General features: G+C 33.8%; 1 protein-coding gene across 1 annotated transcript in view; it reads right to left on the reverse strand.

Moving 5' to 3' along the window:
* Window positions 1–6,537: 6,537 nt before the first annotated feature.
* Window positions 6,538–21,847, reverse strand: part of LOC144446379 (adipose-secreted signaling protein-like) — a 28,804-nt gene continuing 13,494 nt past the window's right edge. Inside the window, exons 2-4 of the mRNA XM_078136126.1 lie at window positions 12,202–12,447; window positions 11,245–11,373; window positions 6,538–10,427 (exon numbers count right to left, since the gene is read on the reverse strand). Coding sequence (XP_077992252.1) covers window positions 10,324–10,427; window positions 11,245–11,373; window positions 12,202–12,447 — 479 coding nt within the window. The 3' untranslated portion in view covers window positions 6,538–10,323. The remainder of the gene's footprint in view (window positions 10,428–11,244; window positions 11,374–12,201; window positions 12,448–21,847) is intronic.

Consider the following 21,847-nt stretch of genomic DNA (forward strand, 5'->3'; position numbering starts at 1 on the left):
TTTTACAAATTTTCGAAATTGCTAATTGTTTACTAGGAAATAGATGTTAGTTTTAGTGTTCAGTTGCTGTTATGTGAATTCAGTGGAGAAGAGGATGGAAGAGATAGAGAATGAATCATCGATGATCTTAATTGATTATGTCTTCCTACAACAGGGCTTGACATGTATTATATTATATTATTATTAAACCTGACTTCCCATCGGTATGAATATCTATAACATAGACTAGTTCTAGCAGTCATCTTAGCATGATGATATTGCAGAATTTGAATCTGCTTTTAATGTAATTAATGGAACAGACTTCCAACTTGTCTAGAGGCTATCCGTGATCCATGATCCATGGCTTTGCATCGTCATAAACCACAGCCTCTTTTACGACACCATCCAAGATGCGTTATTTTGCTGTGTCACAGGAGAAATAACAACTCTTGTTTGCGAGAATGTGGTTTTGAGTCTCTTTTCATGTCTTGCTCAACATGAAATCATAAACTAAATGTTGTGCATGCAAATAAGTAAACCCCCAACTATTAAAATGATGTACACTGTGTATAAGTTAGTAGCATCCTAATCTGACAAATATACCATATTTGGACATTTTGTAACTGCTCCCAATAAACACTAACTTATCATTGGACAGAATTCTGTGATTACCATATTTGGACATTTTGTAACTGCTCCCAATAAACACTAACTTATCATTGGACAGAATTCTGTGATTACCATATTTGGACATTTTGTAACTGCTCCCAATAAACACTAACTTATCATTGGACAGAATTCTGTGATTACCATATTTGGACATTTTGTAACTGCCCCCAATAAACACTAACTTATCATGATTAACAAAGACATGATGTTCATAACTGTATGGGTGGCTATGTTTGAATTTGAAATTTTATCTCAGCACCTCATTGAGTTAGACATGAAGAGAGACCTAGAGATTGGAAGCCACGCATATCCTCTAGACTAACCACTGACAACCATTTTAATACATTCTCATAGCGAATTATTTAGATCAACCTATTACAGTGTGTACACAATATTCATTTATTTAAAATACTGTCAGTGTTTAAATACCACCTCTGCGTAATTTAAAATTGTAGTTTATGATGAATTGGTTATTGTACATGTGTCAAAGTTTATAAGTATACCGATATACAAATGTATGCAGTACTGAAAGTTATGTGTTACAACTTACTGACATCTTTAGCTCATGACAACAAATTATGTATAACACTAACATGGTGTCTAGAATCCCAGTTGAAAGTAAACCAGCACAATATGGAATGGGTTATACCATGTGCAAGTTAAGTGGTAGCATTCAGAATGAGTGTTTGTTCAACATCACTGCCGTGTGTATGTCATCAGATCTGTTGGCCTACGCCATTCTATGTGTGTCATCAGTTCTGTTGTCCAACGTCATGGTGTGGGTATATGTCATCAGTTCCGTTGTCCTACATTACAGTGTGGGTATATTATATCATCTGTTTTGTTCTACATCACAGTGTGGGTATATGTCATCAGTTCTGTTGTCCTACATTACAGTGTGGGTATATTATATCATCAGTTTTGTTCTACATCACAGTGTGGGTATATGCCATCAGTTCCGTTGTCCTACATTACAGTGTGGGTATATTATATCATCAGTTCTGTTCTACATCACAGTTCCGTTGTCCTACAACTTGGCACTGAGATATGTATTGAAATTGTCAAACTTTACTAGCACATGTTTTGAGTTGAACCATTCTCCAAAATTAGTTTCATTCAAATGTTACACAACAAATCAGCAAAGTAGTTGTTGAATAGATTAGATGTTATTTCCCATTTCTTTGTTCAGCCAAGGAAAATACGAGGACCCTAAGGGGCCCTTGTCACAACTCGTAGTGACAACCCTTAGGTCATGAGTATTTTCCAACTGAATGAAGTAAAATATTGGAGAATAACATAATCATACGAGCACCATCACGCCAGTAATATCAAAGAAAAATTGCTGAAAGTAATGGCAGATTTGAACGTTTTGCCTTGTATTTCAAACATAGCAGAACCAGTGACATGTGTTGTGATGTAGAACGGCCAGGGTATAAATTCCATATTTTTTTGTTCAACTTGGCTTGTGCATGGTTTTCTGATCCATATGAAAATTGGTGTTTTTCTGTCACAATTGAAGACAAAGGTCAGGTACGAGATTTGCCTTTGTACAAGATAGAGGAAAAAGGTTGGAGAGACCAGACCTTCAAAAGATTGTACAGCTTTGCACTTTGTAGAGAAAATTGGTACAGATATCTGACTTTTAAAATGTTTTACTTGATGTGGAGGATTCACAGTGTTACACTTTACAGGTCCTGTTTATAAAGTTTTTAAAAACCTGAAATGGAAAGAAGGAAGTTGGAAAGAGTACTGTTTTGTGTTTCCAAGTTTTGTGTGGTTGTGTTAAGCACAGGTCAATCCCTGTTGCATCGTACATGTACCAAGAACAGTACAGATCCAGTGGCATTGTACACATACCAAGAACAGCACAGATCCCAGTTGCATTATACATGTACTAAGAACAGTACAGATCCAGTGGCATTGTACACATACCAAGAACAGCACAGATCCCAGTTGCATTATACATGTACCAAGAACAGTACAGATCCAGTGGCATTGTACACATACCAAGAACAGCACAGATCCCAGTTGCATTATACATGTACCAAGAACAGTACAGATCCAGTGGCATTGTACACATACCAAGAACAGCACAGATCCCAGTTGCATTATACATGTACCAAGAACAGTACAGATCCTTGTTGCATTATACATGTACCAAGAACAGTACAGATCCAGTGGCATTGTACACATACCAAGAACAGCACAGATCCCAGTTGCATTATACATGTACCAAGAACAGTACAGATCCCAGTTGCATTATACATGTACCAAGAACAGCGCAGATCCTTGTTGCATCGTACATGTACTAAGTAAACCATTCATTACCGCTCAAATCACATATTCTTGACATCATTCATGTTACAACTGTACTGGTAATGTGTACAGATTTACAGTATGCACAAAACGACCACTTTGGAATAAAAGCTATACATTTGTTTCCCTAATTGTTCACATAATGACTTGAATAACAGTGGATTGTCCAGAGGGAAATCTCTCCCTTCTCTTAGAATCCTATATTTTGAACCTAAGGGTGAATCAAAATGTCCTGATTACAGATAGAGTGACAATATTGTTGATCATTTTAGGTGGAAAGAATCAAGTGAAACAGATTAAGTTTGCTATCAGATACACTAACATCACTTCCACTCCCAGTGGCAATATTTGAGGCATGTAGTGAAATAAATCAGTGTAGACTGGTGCATGATACCAAATCACCATCGCATTTCACATTTTGTTTAATACTGAAAGCCAGTGTTTGATACTGTCCTGTACAATAGAAATGAATTCATGAATATTCTGATCTGTGTGTTTTTAGTGTTGTCGATTTTAACTCAGTAATCTTGAGCAATAGTTTGGTAGAATAGGCTGCTGTAGTCAGCTTTGTTTATGTACAAATCTATGTGGAATCCTACTGGGGCGTAAACAGCTGGGGTGTTAACAGCTGTCCGCATGTCCTAGACATGTAAATCAGCAGAATACTACATCCATTATCTGTCATTGTGTAGTAGAAATCCTGAATTAAAATAATAATTAGGAGATAAATTGCAAACGTTTTGAACCCAGGAAGTATTTGAGTGGTATAGCAATCATTTTAGTCATTATGTACATGTATTGTTATATCATCTTTTGTAAACATTTTCTTAATATGTTAACATATGCATGGAATAAAATTCATACGACAAAGTCTGTTTTCCTTGGTTTATTTATTGTTCATTCTTCCAACTCTTTCCTGGGTTCCAGCCTCTTCAGATCATGACAATTCCAACAACTTGTGCAACAGATATCCATAGGATGCTTGTCGGACATTTAGTCGAACCCCGTCTGTACATGATGCCTCATCTCCAGATGTAAGGAGATATTGTGATGCACAAGGCACGTCTGTACACACACACACACACTACTACTTTTACTTTCAAATCCGATTTTAAGATGTTATTTATCTCAATCAAAACATGGAGGCATAAGGAGATGTTCCCTTTATATCTCCAAACAGTCTTACATTGACTGCATGGAATTATCTTGAGAGGTATTAGTAGTCATGTAAATTCCAATACTTGAGCCAATCATGATTTATTGAAAATGTTTGATGTAGATGTGTGATAGAGACAAATATTAACAATGCATTCATAATTACTCCGGTTGATCTGCAAATTCAAATTGATAAATTCAAAGTTCACACCATCAGTGACCCAGAGTATACATGCAATATTGTCAGATTGAAATTGGTGAATGATGAATTGCATAATTTCTCTTGTTATTTTTGTATGCTTGCTATGGCATGTTGTTATGCAATAAATATTGATTAATATATCATATACTGTGAATCAAAATACAGAGATCCTGGTACGTGATGAATTAGAGCTTTTACTTCCAAGTGAATTTTGATCTATGAATTGTATAACCTGCCCCTCATTGTGTATTAAATAGTAAAAAAAACATTGAATTTAGGGAGCAAGTACGCAACAGATAATGGGAGGGGGGGGGGGGGGCTAGAGACAATAAAAAAAATCGCATTGTAATTGGAATGTAGGTGCTTCAAACATATCCGAACTTGTAGGTAAATAATCAAGCAACAAGACCTGTACTTTGGGCAAGAAGCTCAGAATTTTCAAAATGTGTACACATTGGAAAAATTGTCCAGATTTTGTCAAAACATGGATTCAATTGTTGAAGATTTAGGTCAAAACATATTGTTTATTCAGTAACACACAAGTTATTTATATATAATTCAAACAAAATACAAAATGACAACATTTATTTTCCTGGCGGGTTAATTTGTTTATAATGTATCTCAATATTATGTAGCTGCGACACGTGTAGTGCCCTCAAGTGGTATTTATACAGTACCTTTGTTTTTACTTGGGCGTGTCAACATCTGCCTATCCTTCATTGTATAGCCACATGTTAGCATCTCATTAAGCCAAATAAAAAAACCTGTGTTTCCAATAACCTGACCGACCCTAGTGTAAGCCCCCAACCCTAAACATATTTTTGTATTCAAATTCAAAAAGGTACAATGGTAACAATTTACTTCTATTTCTGTGTACACCTTCATGCCTTTGCTTCATCTGTGATCATTATTTTAATAATAGCATTCCAGAGAGGTCTTTTTTAGACTATAACAGTACAGTCTGCATAACATGTTCGTCTACTTAACATATAAATTAAATTGTCTTCATTTACACCTCGTCAAACGAAATATGAAAAGTGTACCCTGTTTAACCATTTAGGTGATTAAAGGAAGGCACAATATTGCGATGGGAAAGTGATTCATTGAGATAGAAAATTAGTTAACTTTTATATACTCAAAAATTTCTTTTAAACCCAAAAGCTTTTACTGTAATTTTGATAATCTGATGTTAAATATTAAATAATACAGAGGATATTTTACTGCCTGAATATTTATAATTATTGGCATCGAAGTTATATAACGCCCACCCTAGAAAGACGAAGGTAAATATAAGGTCGCCTGGAGATGGCAGTATACATCATCAAAGTTGATTTCTTCACAAAGGTCAAAAAAGGTGCCCATGGCCCAAGTAAATCATATTTTAGAAGTTTTTTATTGGAGAACAATGAAATTTAGAGTGGATTTTTGAATATTTAAGATCAATATATCTGAAAAATTATGATACATTGAAACGGACTTCCATTTCTTTCATTATACATTCCAAATTTCTTTCACATCCAAAGACGCTGAAGATAATATTGATAGTTTGATTGATGTTGAATACACACAAAAGAAATATCTTCCAAAAGAATACAAAGGATATTTTTGTAGCCATTTTTAAAAAAAGACAAATAATGAAATTGTCACTTTTTCCGAAGTGAAAAAGACAATCATTTCAAAGAGTTGAAATGTTAGTTTCTTTTTTTTATAGCCAATAACAACATGTGTCCATGGCTGAAGTAGAAAAAGGTTTTATTTAAATTTTATAAAATATTATTATTTGAAAATGAAACTATCATTATAAATGAACAGACATGTACACAAAACAAAAATTGTATTCTGTATGTCCTCACTATACCAGATCCACTAAAACACAGACAGGCAAGCAGTCAGCCAGTCAGCCAGGTACACACGCACGCACGCACACACACACACACACACACACACACACACACACGCACGCACGTACGCACGCACGCACACACACACCAGATTTCCGTTGTTTAGGGTGAGGATGTTTGGTGATCAGTTCAATTTTATTTTCATACATTAGAATACTGACAACAACATTTCATTAATAAATTAATAAACACAGATGTGGTAACAACAAAGAAGGAGATTTAAAAGAAAGAGGGCAGGATGGGGAAAAGAAAAGATTCAAACCAGTCAGAGAAAAAATTTATTTATATTATTTAAATCTTTATTCTAAATGTAGTGAGGTGGACACAAATGAAATCATGTTACAAAATCACAACCTCCTATGTTCATTATCTGAAACTAAAACTACTACATGCAGGGCTTGATATTAACTTTTTTCTTTGGTAGTCCTAGTGGGCTACCAGTTTCAGAAATTGGTAGCCCAAGGATTGTGACTTGTAATCCGATATTCATGAACTAAAAACAGATTTCCTCTATTGGAAATTTAATATGTGTGTCACTTTCATGTCCATAAATCTTCCATCCTCAATGCATAATCAGTGGTAGCCTGAGTGGGCTACCAGCTGCAAACTATGGTAGCCCCAATGACCAGAATTGGTAGTCTGTGGGCATGGAACTACTGTTAATTTCGAGCCCTGACATGTACAATGTGACTATCAACTATCCTTTACCATACAATACAAAACAACTGTTACAGTATCTTACTGAGAATAACATTGAAAAGAGGCACTTGTCATAAATTCCATTTTTTTCCATCAAATTCACTCAAAATGAATTAAAACGCCACTGTAACAGGATTTGATATATACCTGAGTACACGAGTTCAAAGTTTATGAAATGATTGAAGATTAAATAATGTGAAAACATGTAATACTTGGCCAACTGGCAGTAAAAACTAACAGTAAAATTCCCAACATGAAGTCCCCCAAATGCCATATAAAATGAGAGGGTTATGGGATATAAGCTTTATTTTGTATCAGTGGATTAATTACATTAACCGTGATCGATGGTTTAACCAAATACAAATTTATACTATTGTAAAGTTCTTTGATACACAACCAAGTTACTTTTTTCATGTCTACGTTTATTATTTGAAGTTCCAACCAGTTTACTGAGATTACAGATTTATACTTTCAAGTCTAACTCCTAATCTGTATCTGATATACTAGTCATTACAAGTCAACTTTTACTGAACAAAAATACTTGTCAATAATAATAATAAATCCTAGCTCTCAATCTAAACCCTTCAGGAATGTGAAGACATGGGGCATGACTTCAAAGTATTGTACATGACAGGTGGGAAAATGTAATGGCCACAATCTCTCTCACATCTAATGTCAAAGTGTTTTTACTTGATGTGATTTCACAAGCATCACATTAATTCAGTAGTGAATTCAAATATGTACAGTAAGGTATATGCCATCGGCAGTATACTTGGTTCATTGTTTGTACAGTTCACAATTTAATCTCACACTTTCCTGTTGCAAATTTCATTTTCTATAGCCCAGCACAAAATGTTAGAATTTTGTCCAAAAAAACGATCACATCTGACATTTTGTTGTGTCTGTATAAACTGATACAGGCTTCAGCAAGGAACATTTCTCTTTGAATCAGTCCCAATTAACAAAAAGACTTATTGGAATTTATAGAATTTGATAAAGTTACAACCTTTCATTTGTTTTTATTTATCTGGAGTCATATTCAAAATTTTGGCAAAACTGTGCAGTATACTATAGTAGATTCACCATTATTGGTGGTACAAATAAGGTTAATACTAGGGGAGCTTTAAATCAAATGCTACCCCCTAGCTTAATGATCGGTTTTTACTACAACACCAAGCTGAATACTTGCTAATGAAATCACTTATTTGGACAAAGTACTTCAAAATACCATTACTTGACACCTTAGATGTGATCTCCTTTCAGAAAATACACCTACATCTATCCACAATCAGTGCAAACAAAAACACAGCTGTAAAATCCAACAATTAGAAAGAAATAGACAATTATCACAACTTGAAGTACTACACCCTTCATACTACAATACTATGTGTGGAAAATGAGATTTGACCTTCTTAAGATAGACACAAACTAAAAATGTTGTTGTTCGAAGTGGTACATGATCACTATTGTGGATGGTAGCTGTGCAGTTCTTGAGTATATATCATCACCCTATAATCAAAATAGTGCAACCACTGAATGTCCCTCCAAAATGTACATTGCAAGATCATGAAAGTCATCAGAAACACCACCCCACTGTGGGTATAATTAAACTAACATCCATTCAATAGCTTATATCCATATATATCACAACTAATAAGTTTCGTTTGTGTATATCTTAGGTAGTTGAAAGCTCAGTTTTCACTGTCATGATTGCACCAATATGGCAATACACGCCTACATCAACAAGCACCTACTCAGAGTATTACGCTATGTTTCAATGTCTAGATGACACACGATATGTCATGAAGTGAGTCATCATTTAAAATGATGAGTATAGTGTCAGATAGATGATCCCAGTTAGACAGAATGGATGAGACAATCTTGCCATCATTATCTCATTGTTTGTAAGACTGAACAATCTCAAGACAATTCATCTAGATTGTATCTGTCTTTAATACAGTTTTATAGCAAATAGGTTTTTATCTGCAAATAGTTAATGTAATATAGAATATACTAAGAAAGTAATCAACTGTAAAAAGTATAAATTAGGAACTTGCAGCTCACCAAGAAAACTAAACAATAAAGGGGTAATATGGTCACAAAAGTGTATATGGGCATTAAACATTGCATTAATTTTATAAAACCAATAGCAGAACTGAAAACTTAGTATACAATGTAGTTATAATTATATGATTTTTTTTATTCCATACAATTCTGCCCATCTTGATTCAGCGAGTCCAATTATTTCTGCACCGTAAGATGCAAGGTGTCAGGCTGCTCTGAAGAGACTGCCCTCTATTGGCCAAGTTAAGATTTTAAAGCATACCAGGTCATAACCTTTTTGCTTTGCTTTTCTGTTCACTCTTGCTGATGTTTCATTACTGCTACAACATATTCTACGAGCAGATAAAATAGATTTGAATACTAGCTCCTAGTGACGACCCTTTGTGAACAGATCCACACCAAAAATAAAGTTATGCACTCTGTTGATGTAAAATTACATTCCTTCATACATTTTTGCCACTGTATGAATATACTAAGATAAACAGATAAATAACTCCAAACTTGGTAAAACTTTCAACATTGGTCTGAAATATATATAATATCAAATGTCAATCAAAGTAAATTCCCATTTCATATTCACTTCTTATCTAGGCTGATTGCCTACTGTTAGACAGTGAAAGGTGAAACATGTCAAATAATGTCATGTTGCCATAGAAACCACTCTCTTGCAATATCACAAAGTTGCCTTGTTTATCTAATAGCCTGCAATATTTCAGTCATAGTTGATCAGGAAATGATAACAAAATATAACACACGTTGGCTCTCAAATACATCTAGCCCAGAGACTTAGCTATCCAACTTAACAATATCGTTCACCAGAACAGCGTCTGAAATACCAGTATGCTATGCCAAATAGCCAAGTCTCTGGGGTAAAATAAAATAATTCATTAGTAATTGTGAAATATCAAAAGACACTACATGTTACATTTCTATGTAACCCAACATTCCCAATTAATTTCACTCTCGCTGAAAATTTAATCAAATCAAATCAAATCTGAATAGATTCTTCAACTGTTCAAACTTTGATTCAACAATCACTGCAGGAGGTCTCTCCAATTTGCCAAATACCAGGGTTCAGATTCACATGTCTACCTTTCAGTCTGCCCAATCAATCATTAGCTTCAGATTCATTTTCCAAGTAATCCAAGTAAAATAACCAAAATAATCCTATCCAATTATTAGCTTCTGATTCACATTCACCAAACTGTCCATCTGTTAAAGTCTGCTGCTAATCACTAGCTTCATCATCTTCATCATAACTGTACAACTAATATAGAGAGATCCTACCCAATTACCCTAGTATTAGCTTCTGATTGATCATGTATATGGAATGTCATCCTAGTCAAATCCTGCCCAATCACTAGCTTCAGATTCATCTTCAGGCACTTCGTAACCAATACTATGAATCCCATCCTTGAGGAGTGGTGTACCTTTGTGTCTTCCTGCAATCATAAATCAATGCAGCGATTATCATATTGATTCACTGGATAATTTCAGTATGTTATTCAACATTTATTTTCAGTAACAATTACCTGTTAATCAATAGGCCTTTCCAAAATATGCCACATGGTGGCGCTCTACTTCCTGTCTGTGTGTACCTTGGGGGTATACATGGTAGAGGTTACTCAGTTAATCATAGAGCACTGCTGCTTTTCTCAATGTCAGAACAATGCAAAAAACATCCCTAATTTACACTTCTACAGAATACTACGAACAAAGCTCTTAAGAAACGGTATTATGAGGTGATGATACCCCCAATTTGAGTGATGGTACTGTATTCTCAATTTCCTGTTTGCAATCTGAGTACAAGTGTCGATTATATTCTGCACCTATGATATGGTTATTAGACAGTAAGAGTCTACATATCTGGCAGATACAGTCATCCTAAAAATAGCATCCCCACTGTCAAAAATGGTATCAAATACTGGGTAACCACAGTGCCTGGTTAATGTACTTTATTGTCTGAGATGTAATTTGGGTGGGCACCATTATGTCTCACTAGTTGGAAATAAAGCTAGTTTCATAAACAGTGAGTCTCATGCGTAACATGTGATTACAGGCAAAGGTGTGGACATTGACTAAATCTTACCTCATACAATGACTGTCTTACCTCATACAATGACTGTCTTACCTCATACAATGACTGTCTTACCTCATACAATGACTGTCTTACATACTACACTGACTGTCTTACCTCATACAATGACTGTCATACCTCGTACAATGACTGTCTTACCTCATACAATGACTATGTCTTACCTAGGACTCTTGCATGTAGTATTATTTTAACATGTTTACTTTCATCTGTTTGTGATTTGAGTTGAAATTCTTCTTGCATGACACCATCTTTTCTGGTCACCAGTTCTAACTGTAAATCATGACCATTGCCTATCAACAAAAAGTGAATGATAAACACAGACTATCATGATTTTAAGTAAGATACAGTGCTATGACTAAGCAATGAAAAATTACACAATTTATTAAAAAATATTTTAAACATAGAACTCAAATGATGTATGAGTGTTAGTGTAACGTACTTAGAATATTTATACAGGTGCTTTGTGGCTGAACTTTCACAAGGAATGTGAGTGAAAGTGATCGTAAACATTGCTATCATGAATACACAGAGTATAGCCAAACACACTGGCATACACGACACGATGGGGTTTTATTATCATTTCATGTGTTTTTGTCTACATGGAACGCAAACACACTCATTTGCATAAAATTATGCAATAAAGTTTTCTGCATGACATTTCATCAGTATAATTTACCAATAATATGTGCAGACACAGATGTGAATGATTGTAAACCTTGAAAGTTTCACTAAAGACGTAATTTCACTTATTTCACTGGAAAACAAAAATGAAAAAATAAGTAGTGATTAAAATCCCTTCTTGTACATAAACACAATGTACCAGTCTGTTGGTAATTAGTAAAAATTAGTCTTTGAGAACTAGCCGAAGACTGTAAAATCACAACAACAAAAAACTGGAAAATCTCTTTTTTCCACTGTGGAAATCTCTAGGTTAACAGTATCATTGATACATACTTTAGTAATTTATGTAATAATTAGAACTACATTAATATTTCAAATCTGAATAATCAGAATCCTTCTATGGATTATTTATTAGCAGTATTATTTTTCAAAATTAACTCAAAAAGTGTTTAAAATGTATTAATCTCACAGAAAAAACACAACAGACAAAAACATACCATTCTGTGATGAAAAGGCTCCTAATACTTTTATACAAAAATGTTGTTCAGGAAAAACTTCCACATTTTCTCCAACGTCATCTTCAATGGTAAAGTTCACTATATAACGATGATCTTTTTGGAGAAATCCTAAATTGACATCTACTGATGAGTTTTCAGTTTTCTTGACTATGATATCTGGTTCATGCACATCTTCTGGGAATTTCACACCACCTTTGATGTGATGGTGGTGTACTTCATTATTTTCTGCAAAGGGGAAGAAAAACACCACAATTTAAAATCAAAATCAAATGTTATTTTCATAACCTTTTTAAATATGATTTTATATTTTCTTTCAGCCCTCTCATTTAAATCAAATTGAATTGTGTACTCATAATAATATTTTCTTTCAGCCTCTCTGACTTTGACTTTGTACACTGTACACTGCAACTTGCATCCACCATGACATATGACGTCAGATTGCATTATTTTGTACTGTAAATCAAGACTTTGGCTCAGTCTCATAGAACATTTCAAAATTCTTTCATTTTAACTTTTAAACTTTTCTGTTTCCTGAAAATTCCAAAGCATACTTTTCAACACTGGAATCATTCGTGTACAGTTCTTTTCTACACTGTAAACCTGGACTTTGAACATATAATTTTGTTCTTCCAAAAATTACATTGCATACTTCATCACTAATTACTTATATTAGTGAGTAATTTTCGACTGCTCTTGTTTTTGGGTTATTCTTTTTTAAATACAAGATTCTAATAATTTGAGACCCATGCAGATAGAAGCTTGAGGTCTCCTCAGTGAATATGTGTGCAAGTACATAATTTTTTTCACACAAGTTACAAGTCTTATGTTCATTTGCCTTTGATGTCGACTACTATAGTTTATTGCAGCACGAGCGCAAAGGGAAAACATCTACAGCACAAGATATCTTTATGTTCTTACAAAATGTACATTTGACAACAATTACAAATATATCATGGCCAATAACAGTCAAGAACTATCAATTACAAAGAAATATATCCTCCTTTATTCAAATTTATGTCAATAAAAGTGGTCAAAGGACTGAATTTCTAGAATAGTCAACAAATGTTTTCCAATTCTGATAAGCCAAGTATAGTATGTATTGATTCATGTAATACAGCAATGTAATTAAACTGTAAAAGTACAAGACTTTAGATAAACTAGTTGACATTATTTAATTGACTAGTTGTGATAAAATAATCTGATAGTGACTACATTTAGAGTAGGTTGTGGTGTCTTGAAAACTTGATGTAGACTCAAATGTCCCTGGGTAATATACTTGGATGAAAACTACACAATAAAAGTCAACATGAATTATGGGCTGTAAATACTTTCTTTTAGCCTCTCGTTTAAATCAAATTGAATTGTGTACTGTAAATAACATTTTCATTCAGCCTCGATTTAAATCAAATTGAATTGTGTACTGTAAATAACATTGTCATTCAGCATCGATTTAAATCAAATTGAATTGTGTACTCTAGATAACATTTTCTTTCAGTCTCACATTAATCACATTGACTTTGTGCACTGTAACTTACTTCCACCATGACATTAGATGCCAAATTGAATTATTTTGTAGTTGCAAAGCATGACATCAACTCGGCCTCGGCCTCATACAACACCTTACTGGAATGGTGTACACAACTTTAAATGAGTAAAGGCTCCTTTGATGCCAACCAAGGTTTATTACAACTTTTCTCTATGCTTCAGGAGAACATTCCATCAAAACAGACATCACTAAATTGAAGTTAAATAGTTCTATTTCCATATAGACATGCAACCCCACTAAAGTCATTATTTCAATGTACTTTTAATAGCTGCACTGCAAGTGTGATGATTTGGTTTTCATATTTTTATTTCATGACTGTGTACATCATATAGTATTTCATTTGGTTAATGACCATTTTTACTATTTTCAAACCCCACTTTTTATAGTTTCCTAGTTCAAGAGCCTATAAGTGCATGTGTGATGTTCTTCCAATGACATTTCTAGATCCAATCGGTAGCAATATGTTTAAAGTTTAAATCTACACTAACTATGAAAACCAACAATATATTCACTGGAAATCATTAAAATACCAAGATTTAGAGGCATTGTCCATTTTAAATAAAGATAGATTTTATCCATAACATAAGTTGTATGGTTACTAGTGGCAATAGTTATCACATTCAGGCCTCTCATTTTAGGGTGTGGACCAAAAAATCAATTTGATTTGATTTAGTGTACCATATTTTGTGTATAGCTACAAATATTTGCTTACTCACAGGTGATTCAATACTGTTCAGGATGTATGATATACCCCGGTAAGTACTTTACTTATAATTATATAATATACAAAAGGTTTCAAATATTGTTCTAAGTTGCAGCTAGTGCATCTTTAACATGTGAATTTCATGAAAATGGCCAAATCTGAGCACTGAACTCTGTTTCTATACATAAATCGATGCAAGAAGCTCTTCAAAACAGGTGGATCATTCCTTGTCAAGCGTAGTGTATGTTATACTCAGAAAGACGTACATAGTATAAAATGTTATTTGATGTGTTTCTCAGTCTTTCTAAACAACTGTCATCAATAGCCTAAGATAATGATTTAGCTGAAGAACTCAATATCTAGGTCCATGATTCAATTCCACATTTCACAATAGTGTTATCCTAGAAGTACACCGTCAAAATTTGACATAATCATTTGTTGTTCAGGAACTCCTTTATCTATTGTCCTGCCCAACAGACTGATTACACAAAATGGCATCTATAGTCCTGCCCAACAGACTGATTACACAAAATGGCATCTATTGTCCTGCCCAACAGACTGATTACACAAAATGGCATCTATTGTCCTGCCCAACAGACTGATTACACAAAATGGCATCTATAGTCCTGCCCAACAGACTGATTACACAAAATGGCATCTATAGTCCTGCCCAACAGACTGATTACACAAAATGGCATCTATAGTCCTGCCCAACAGACTGATTACACAAAATGGCATCTATTGTCCTGCCCAACAGACTGATTACACAAAATGGCATCTATAGTCCTACCCAACAGACTGATTACACAAAATGGCATCTATTGTCCTGCCCAACAGACTGATTACACAAAATGGCATCTATAGTCCTGCCCAACAGACTGATTACACAAAATGGCATCTATAGTCCTGCCCAACAGACTGATTACACAAAATGGCATCTATTGTCCTGCCCAACAGACTGATTACACAAAATGGCATCTATAGTCCTGCCCAACAGACTGATTACACAAAATGGCATCTATTGTCCTGCCCAACAGACTGATTACACAAAATGGCATCTATTGTCCTGCCCAACAGACTGATTACACAAAATGGCATGTATAGTCCTGCCCAACAGACTGATTACACAAAATGGCATCTATAGTCCTGCCCAACAGACTGATTACACAAAATGGCATCTATAGTCCTGCCCAACAGACTGATTACACAAAATGGCATCTATAGTCCTACCCAACAGACTGATTACACAAAATGGCATCTATTGTCCTGCCCAACAGACTGATTACACAAAATGGCATCTATAGTCCTACCCAACAGACTGATTACACAAAATGGCATCTATAGTCCTACCCAACAGACTGATTACACAAAATGGCATCTATTGTCCTGCCCAACAGACTGATTACACAAAATGGCATCTATAGTCCTACCCAACAGACTGATTACACAAAATGGCATCTATTGTCCTGCCCAACAGACTGATTACACAAAATGGCATCTATAGTCCTGCCCAACAGACTGATTACACAAAATGGCATCTATTGTCCTGCCCAACAGACTGATTACACAAAATGGCATCTATAGTCCTGCCCAACAGACTGATTACACAAAATGGCATCAAAATATATTGCTCCAAAACAATAAAATTCTGGTGAAAACCCTGGGCAGCTGCTTTTTAAAACTAAATATGAATCACAATTGGACATGGGTAATTGACTACACGGTGGCGACACATTTAAAAGTACATGGTCATCAGTAGAAATAATGACATGAAAGTCTCATTAAGCTTCCCTTTATGTTTCTCACTAATCCATTTATTGGTCAAAAACATCTGCTCCTACAATATCATATTTAATTTATGTGATGAATTCTGTTCTTAAAATCTGTATTCCTGTCTCACACAGTCACAATTTTATTGTTTTATGAGAGACTATCTACCCATTTTTAAAACTATCAAATATACAGGTACGTATAAAGCCATGGTTTCATTTCCTTCAGAATTTGACTTCATGATTGATTTCATTTCCAGTTTTTCTCTTCAAACATCTAAGTTCAGTCACCTGTAATATTGTTATGGTTTGGAATGTACTAAAAGTAGTCTTTAGAGAGCAATAAATATAAATATCATTTTTATGATCACATTAAATATCACAAAACACACTTGTTTCCTGTATCAATGTTATCAGTTTTATAATCTGAATACATCTATAGCTAAAATAATGTAGGCGTGGTGTTTCACTGGTGACATTATGTTTTTGACACAAACATAGATATATTTCAACTCTAGACTAACAATAACAGACACACAACAGCAGGATCCATTGCCTAATCACATTGAACACTGATAAGCATTGCTATATTCTCTCACAGTGCAGTAAAAACAGGCCTCTAATGAAAACATTACATGTGGACTTGATGATTTTAATGGCTGCAATTGTTTATTTCATAACTGATAATCAACATTTAAACTTTACTACATCTACATCCTCACTGTGCACAGCATCTAATATTTATGTATTAAAGTGTTTCTTTTGCATTAGAAGTTGTCTAGTCTGAGGGTGTGTAATAAATGTCATGTTGCATGAGTGAAACACCAAGACTACATCATTTTAGCTGTAATGGGAATTCTCATGATTTTAACTACCTTGTTTTTTATTTGAATATAGCAATAACAGATGATTAGTGTGATAGTAAATGGCCAATAAACAAGTATCACCGCCTACAGCAATAGATACAATATAAACCTATCACTATCATATCAGTACGGTTTATACAAACAGTAACTCACACAAATATATGACTTCACCCTGATAACAATTTTGTTTACTTTCAATTTAATAGATGCTGTAGACATGTAGACATCTTTCAAGGGTGCTTGTTCTTGTTGTATTCTAACTGTAAGACTGTTATGTCCATAAATTTATATTACAGTAAACCTAGAAACTTTCAGTAAAGATTTACTTTTGCTTATTCTGCTGGAAAACAAAAGCATGAAGTTGTGGCTAAAATGCATTCTTGTACATAAACACTGCACTGGGTTTAGAAATTTATAAACATTAGTTTTTGGGAACTAGTTGAAGACTGTATTATCACAAAAATATCAATATCTGACTGGTGAAAAATGAATGACAGATGTGCAATATTTAGCCTATAACTACATGGATTGTACTAATAGTAGAGATACTGAACACTGTCTATCAATTTGTTATCTATTTAGGTATCTTTCAGTGTCTAACAGATACTGGAATTTACATTCTGTTATCTATTTCTGTATAGACATGAAATGTACATGTTATCTATTTCTTCAATTATGGCACATTTCAGTGCTTGTAGCTGACTGAAGGTAATCTGTGTTGCCCTGCCTTCATTTCCGCACATCAATCACTAAAAGACTTTTTAGCTGGAAGATCTAGAATATTTCACAAATATCTGGAGATAAATTCATCCACTTCCATTTCTACTACACAAGGGTTATCACAATAAAAGTGATTTCACTTCCATACATAAATTCATTGAAAGACGTTTATTGGTAAATTCATTCATCACTTTCTATTACACAGGGTTTCAGTGATACCACAGTGGCAACCAAGGTTTCAGCTTATTCTTAAAATCAGATGGATGCAAACTAGAATGATTATTGTTTGATGTGGTTGATTACACAAATAGATAATATCAGTGCAGATAATCACCCTGTAATGAAGACAATACACACACTAGAAGTCCACAAAAATGTACACTTTTAAGATCATGGAAGACATCAGAAATACCACCCTACTGTGAGTATAATTAAACTAAAATCCATTCAATAGCTTATGTCAAAATGTCACAACAACAGTGTCTATTCATACTTCTTAGCAAGCCAAAACCTTGATAGCCACTGTCATACTTCAGAGGAATCAATTCATCCATATTCATTAATACCTAAAAAAACCACCTTCCTTAATTACTAAATTATCAAAACTTTACTTGCTAAAATTAGTATGACATAAAACAAAACAACAGCCATATGATAGCATTATTCAGGTAATGTTAGTACCATGGTTTTACCATAGATTATAAAGGCTCCCCTGCAAGATCTATGTTTTACTTAAAGTTGTTCAGATATATTTGAAGTGAGAAGTGACAAGTTTTATACTTTATCAGAATTATTAGACTCTCTACTCAAATATCAATATATACTCAACCATACTTGTAGAGTAAAACTTGGTGTAAAATCAATCTTGCCGACATTTACATGCACTAAATCATACTTTTAGAGTTTGACTAATAATTTACAACTAATCCAACCACTGAGAATTGTTAAGTACTTAATACAATACTTTGACAAAACTTGAACGGTACAAACCAATATCTATAATTGTGCTTTTTATCCTTTCAACACTTGTGTACTAATTATAGTTATTTTCATCACGACTCCGTTCTAGGTAAGAAAACCCTTCACTGTTCAAACCATCCACTTTGTGTTATTTTAATCATGTTGCCGTTCTAGGTAAGAAAGCCCTTCACTGGTCACTTTGTGTTCATTCAGTTCAGAAGACACTGTGTTTCCATTACTTTCAATCTGTACACATGACAGCTTCCGATTGAAATGATATCATGAACTCCTCAACACTCAAACACACATCTTTCTGTTAGTGATACATTTATTGGAAGTATATACACGCAATGTTTCCTCATCCATACTCAATCATGACATGTTTTGTTACTTCTACAACAATTTAAGACAAAAATCTACTTCAATTTCTGACAAGTTTCACATCTAAGTGGGCTTTCTTGTCTAGGAAAGTGAAGATTTTAGGATAACACAATACTTGTAAGACTGTGTTGCAGGCAATGTAAATGTGTAAGTTAGAGTTTACAAATGTAATGTTTACTAGTACTATTTTGCAATGATATTAATTATTAAACACAGAAGTATTTTTGTCTTGTATGTGCTGAAATATACTTAATTTAGAAAATTTGAATTTAATACTGTTACATTATAAATTGAACAGAATATGATTGCGTAAATATACATGAATATACATATTAATTACTTATATCTACACACCAATATTTAAATGAAAACATCAGACAGAGATATTTGAAGGTCTGATAAATACCTGGTTGGGTGAGCCTGCCAAACTGCAGCTACCAAACCAATTTACATAAATGACTGACTAATTTAGATACTTTGGGGACAAGGGTAGCAAAATTTCAGCCACTATGCAACTAAAAACATATCAGGCACTGCATAGATTTTTCAGCCAGTTTGTAGTCAAACTTATTTACATATTAAAATGACTGACTAATTTAAATATTTTGGGGAAGGGCAGAACAATTTCAGCCAATATGCAGCCACAATTTCAGCCAAAACTAAGTCACTATTCAGCCATTCTTCAGCCGATCTGCATAATTTTTTTGAATCAGTAAAAACTCGATTAACATGTTTAAAAACAACAGAATACAGAATAATACCCATATTCTCCTTAAAATAAACTTTACCCCGTACTTCTGACCTAGCCATTGGATTTTAGTCAATAAATTTACTACTGAATGACAAACCTGGATATCCTATGATCACAAGAAATGTACATCTAATTAGATCAAACCAATAATTTATAATAAATAATGTTCTATTTGACCTACAACTCACACCAATTACCTGTTAATTGATTTATGACCCATACCTGTCAATCATTTTACTGAAAACACTATTTAATTACTCCAAGGTGAAATCATTCACAGTAATTCATATCAAAAGGCAATTTGTAGAGTTATTGACGGATTTTAATTAGATATCATGTCCTCTATTGATAGTTAATACTTTGCTTATAAAATATGAACATTTTCGTACTTAATTTATTCATTCTCACAAGTCACAGTGCATATTTTCTAGCTCAAGCAACACAATATAGTACCTCTGCAAGGGGTATCTGTTCAGTCTCACCATAAAGAGGCTAGTGCTTTTATGATGATGATGTTTATGTAAAATGAAAAGAATTCATTTCCCCAAGTCACTAATGACAAATATACAGCTCAATATCAAAAATTGAATCAAGACATTTAAAATGTGTTCTCTCTTCCTAAAGTATGCCATCGTGACCCTGGAAATGTTTACTTGAATTTGTGTTGTCTTTGTGTTTTTCTTGTACTATGGTTCAAGCAGGTGTATGATTATTTATGAAATGCTAATTTAATTTTAAGTCTTATGACTATATAAATTGACTATAAAATTAAAATTATGTTATATTGATTTTGATATAAACTATGTATTCAGATACAAGGTTGGATACTGTCAGTATCTTTTTCTACATTTTGTAAGTCTTACATTGTGTGTCAAGACAGTTGCAATTACCACTGTGTTTAGATGTATTGTTTTCTTTTCAAGTTTGTACAGAATGATCAATGGAGCATTTTGGCTGATTTCCTAAGAGTACGGTGCATGTGAAAGGTCAATGATCAATTTAACGTTTTGTCTAACTGAGTTTTATTTCCTACAAGTGTATGTGTGTGAAAGGTCAAGCATCTTATCAGCTTACTGTGTATGTGTATGATTGATTGAATCGGTGTGAATTCATTCTCTGAACCAATGGATGTACAAAGTAGAAAGGCTAGAAGTCAACTGATACATTTCTCCCTTTCAACATCTAAATGATACAAAAAAGGAATGGTTTTTATTATCTTTATAGCCTTGCCCAACTAATGAGAGAGACAAAAAGCATGACTGAGCTCTTTAATGTTACTTAAAGCACCCATTTGCTGCTTCCCCAATTCATCAGATTTAGTTCTTTTGAAGATCACTGACATCTGTCAACTGTGTAAAATTTCATGTAAATCACACATAGACTCCTAATAGCAACATGTTGTAAATATCAGGTTTGAATTTATACAGTTCAAACTACTAAAATATGAAGATTTGTCAAGTAAAAAAAAAAACATTTCATCTATGCCATTGAAATAGAATCATCTGTCATTTCAATTAGTAAATTCTTTGCAGCTGGCAAGCTATGATACAATCAATATAACTATGAACCCTTTCTACAAGAACAGTTAAAGTCACTGTAGCTTGCAAAAATGTGGGTAAATAGAAATAATACATTATAGATTGCAGGTCAGTGGCTATATTCTTATAAAACGACAAGTCTTTACAAATTTGGATGCAGGTCACCGTACAAAGCAAGCAGTTTGATGTCTCTGATAAGCTACTTAAAGCTACTAATGGGATGCATTTAATTTAATCTCACCGATCAACGTCTCGGTTTATGCAAGCCGACAGAATCACTTTGACATTAGATATTATTACTTAGTCAGTAAAGCCAACTTTGATTGCACTGGCAAATTTGTCATCTGCAATAGAGAAACTGACCTCAAAAAGAAAACCACCATTTTAGGGG

Source organism: Glandiceps talaboti, chromosome 15 (genome assembly GCF_964340395.1).
Source record: "Glandiceps talaboti chromosome 15, keGlaTala1.1, whole genome shotgun sequence".
Classification (NCBI taxonomy): Eukaryota; Metazoa; Hemichordata; class Enteropneusta; family Spengelidae; genus Glandiceps; species Glandiceps talaboti.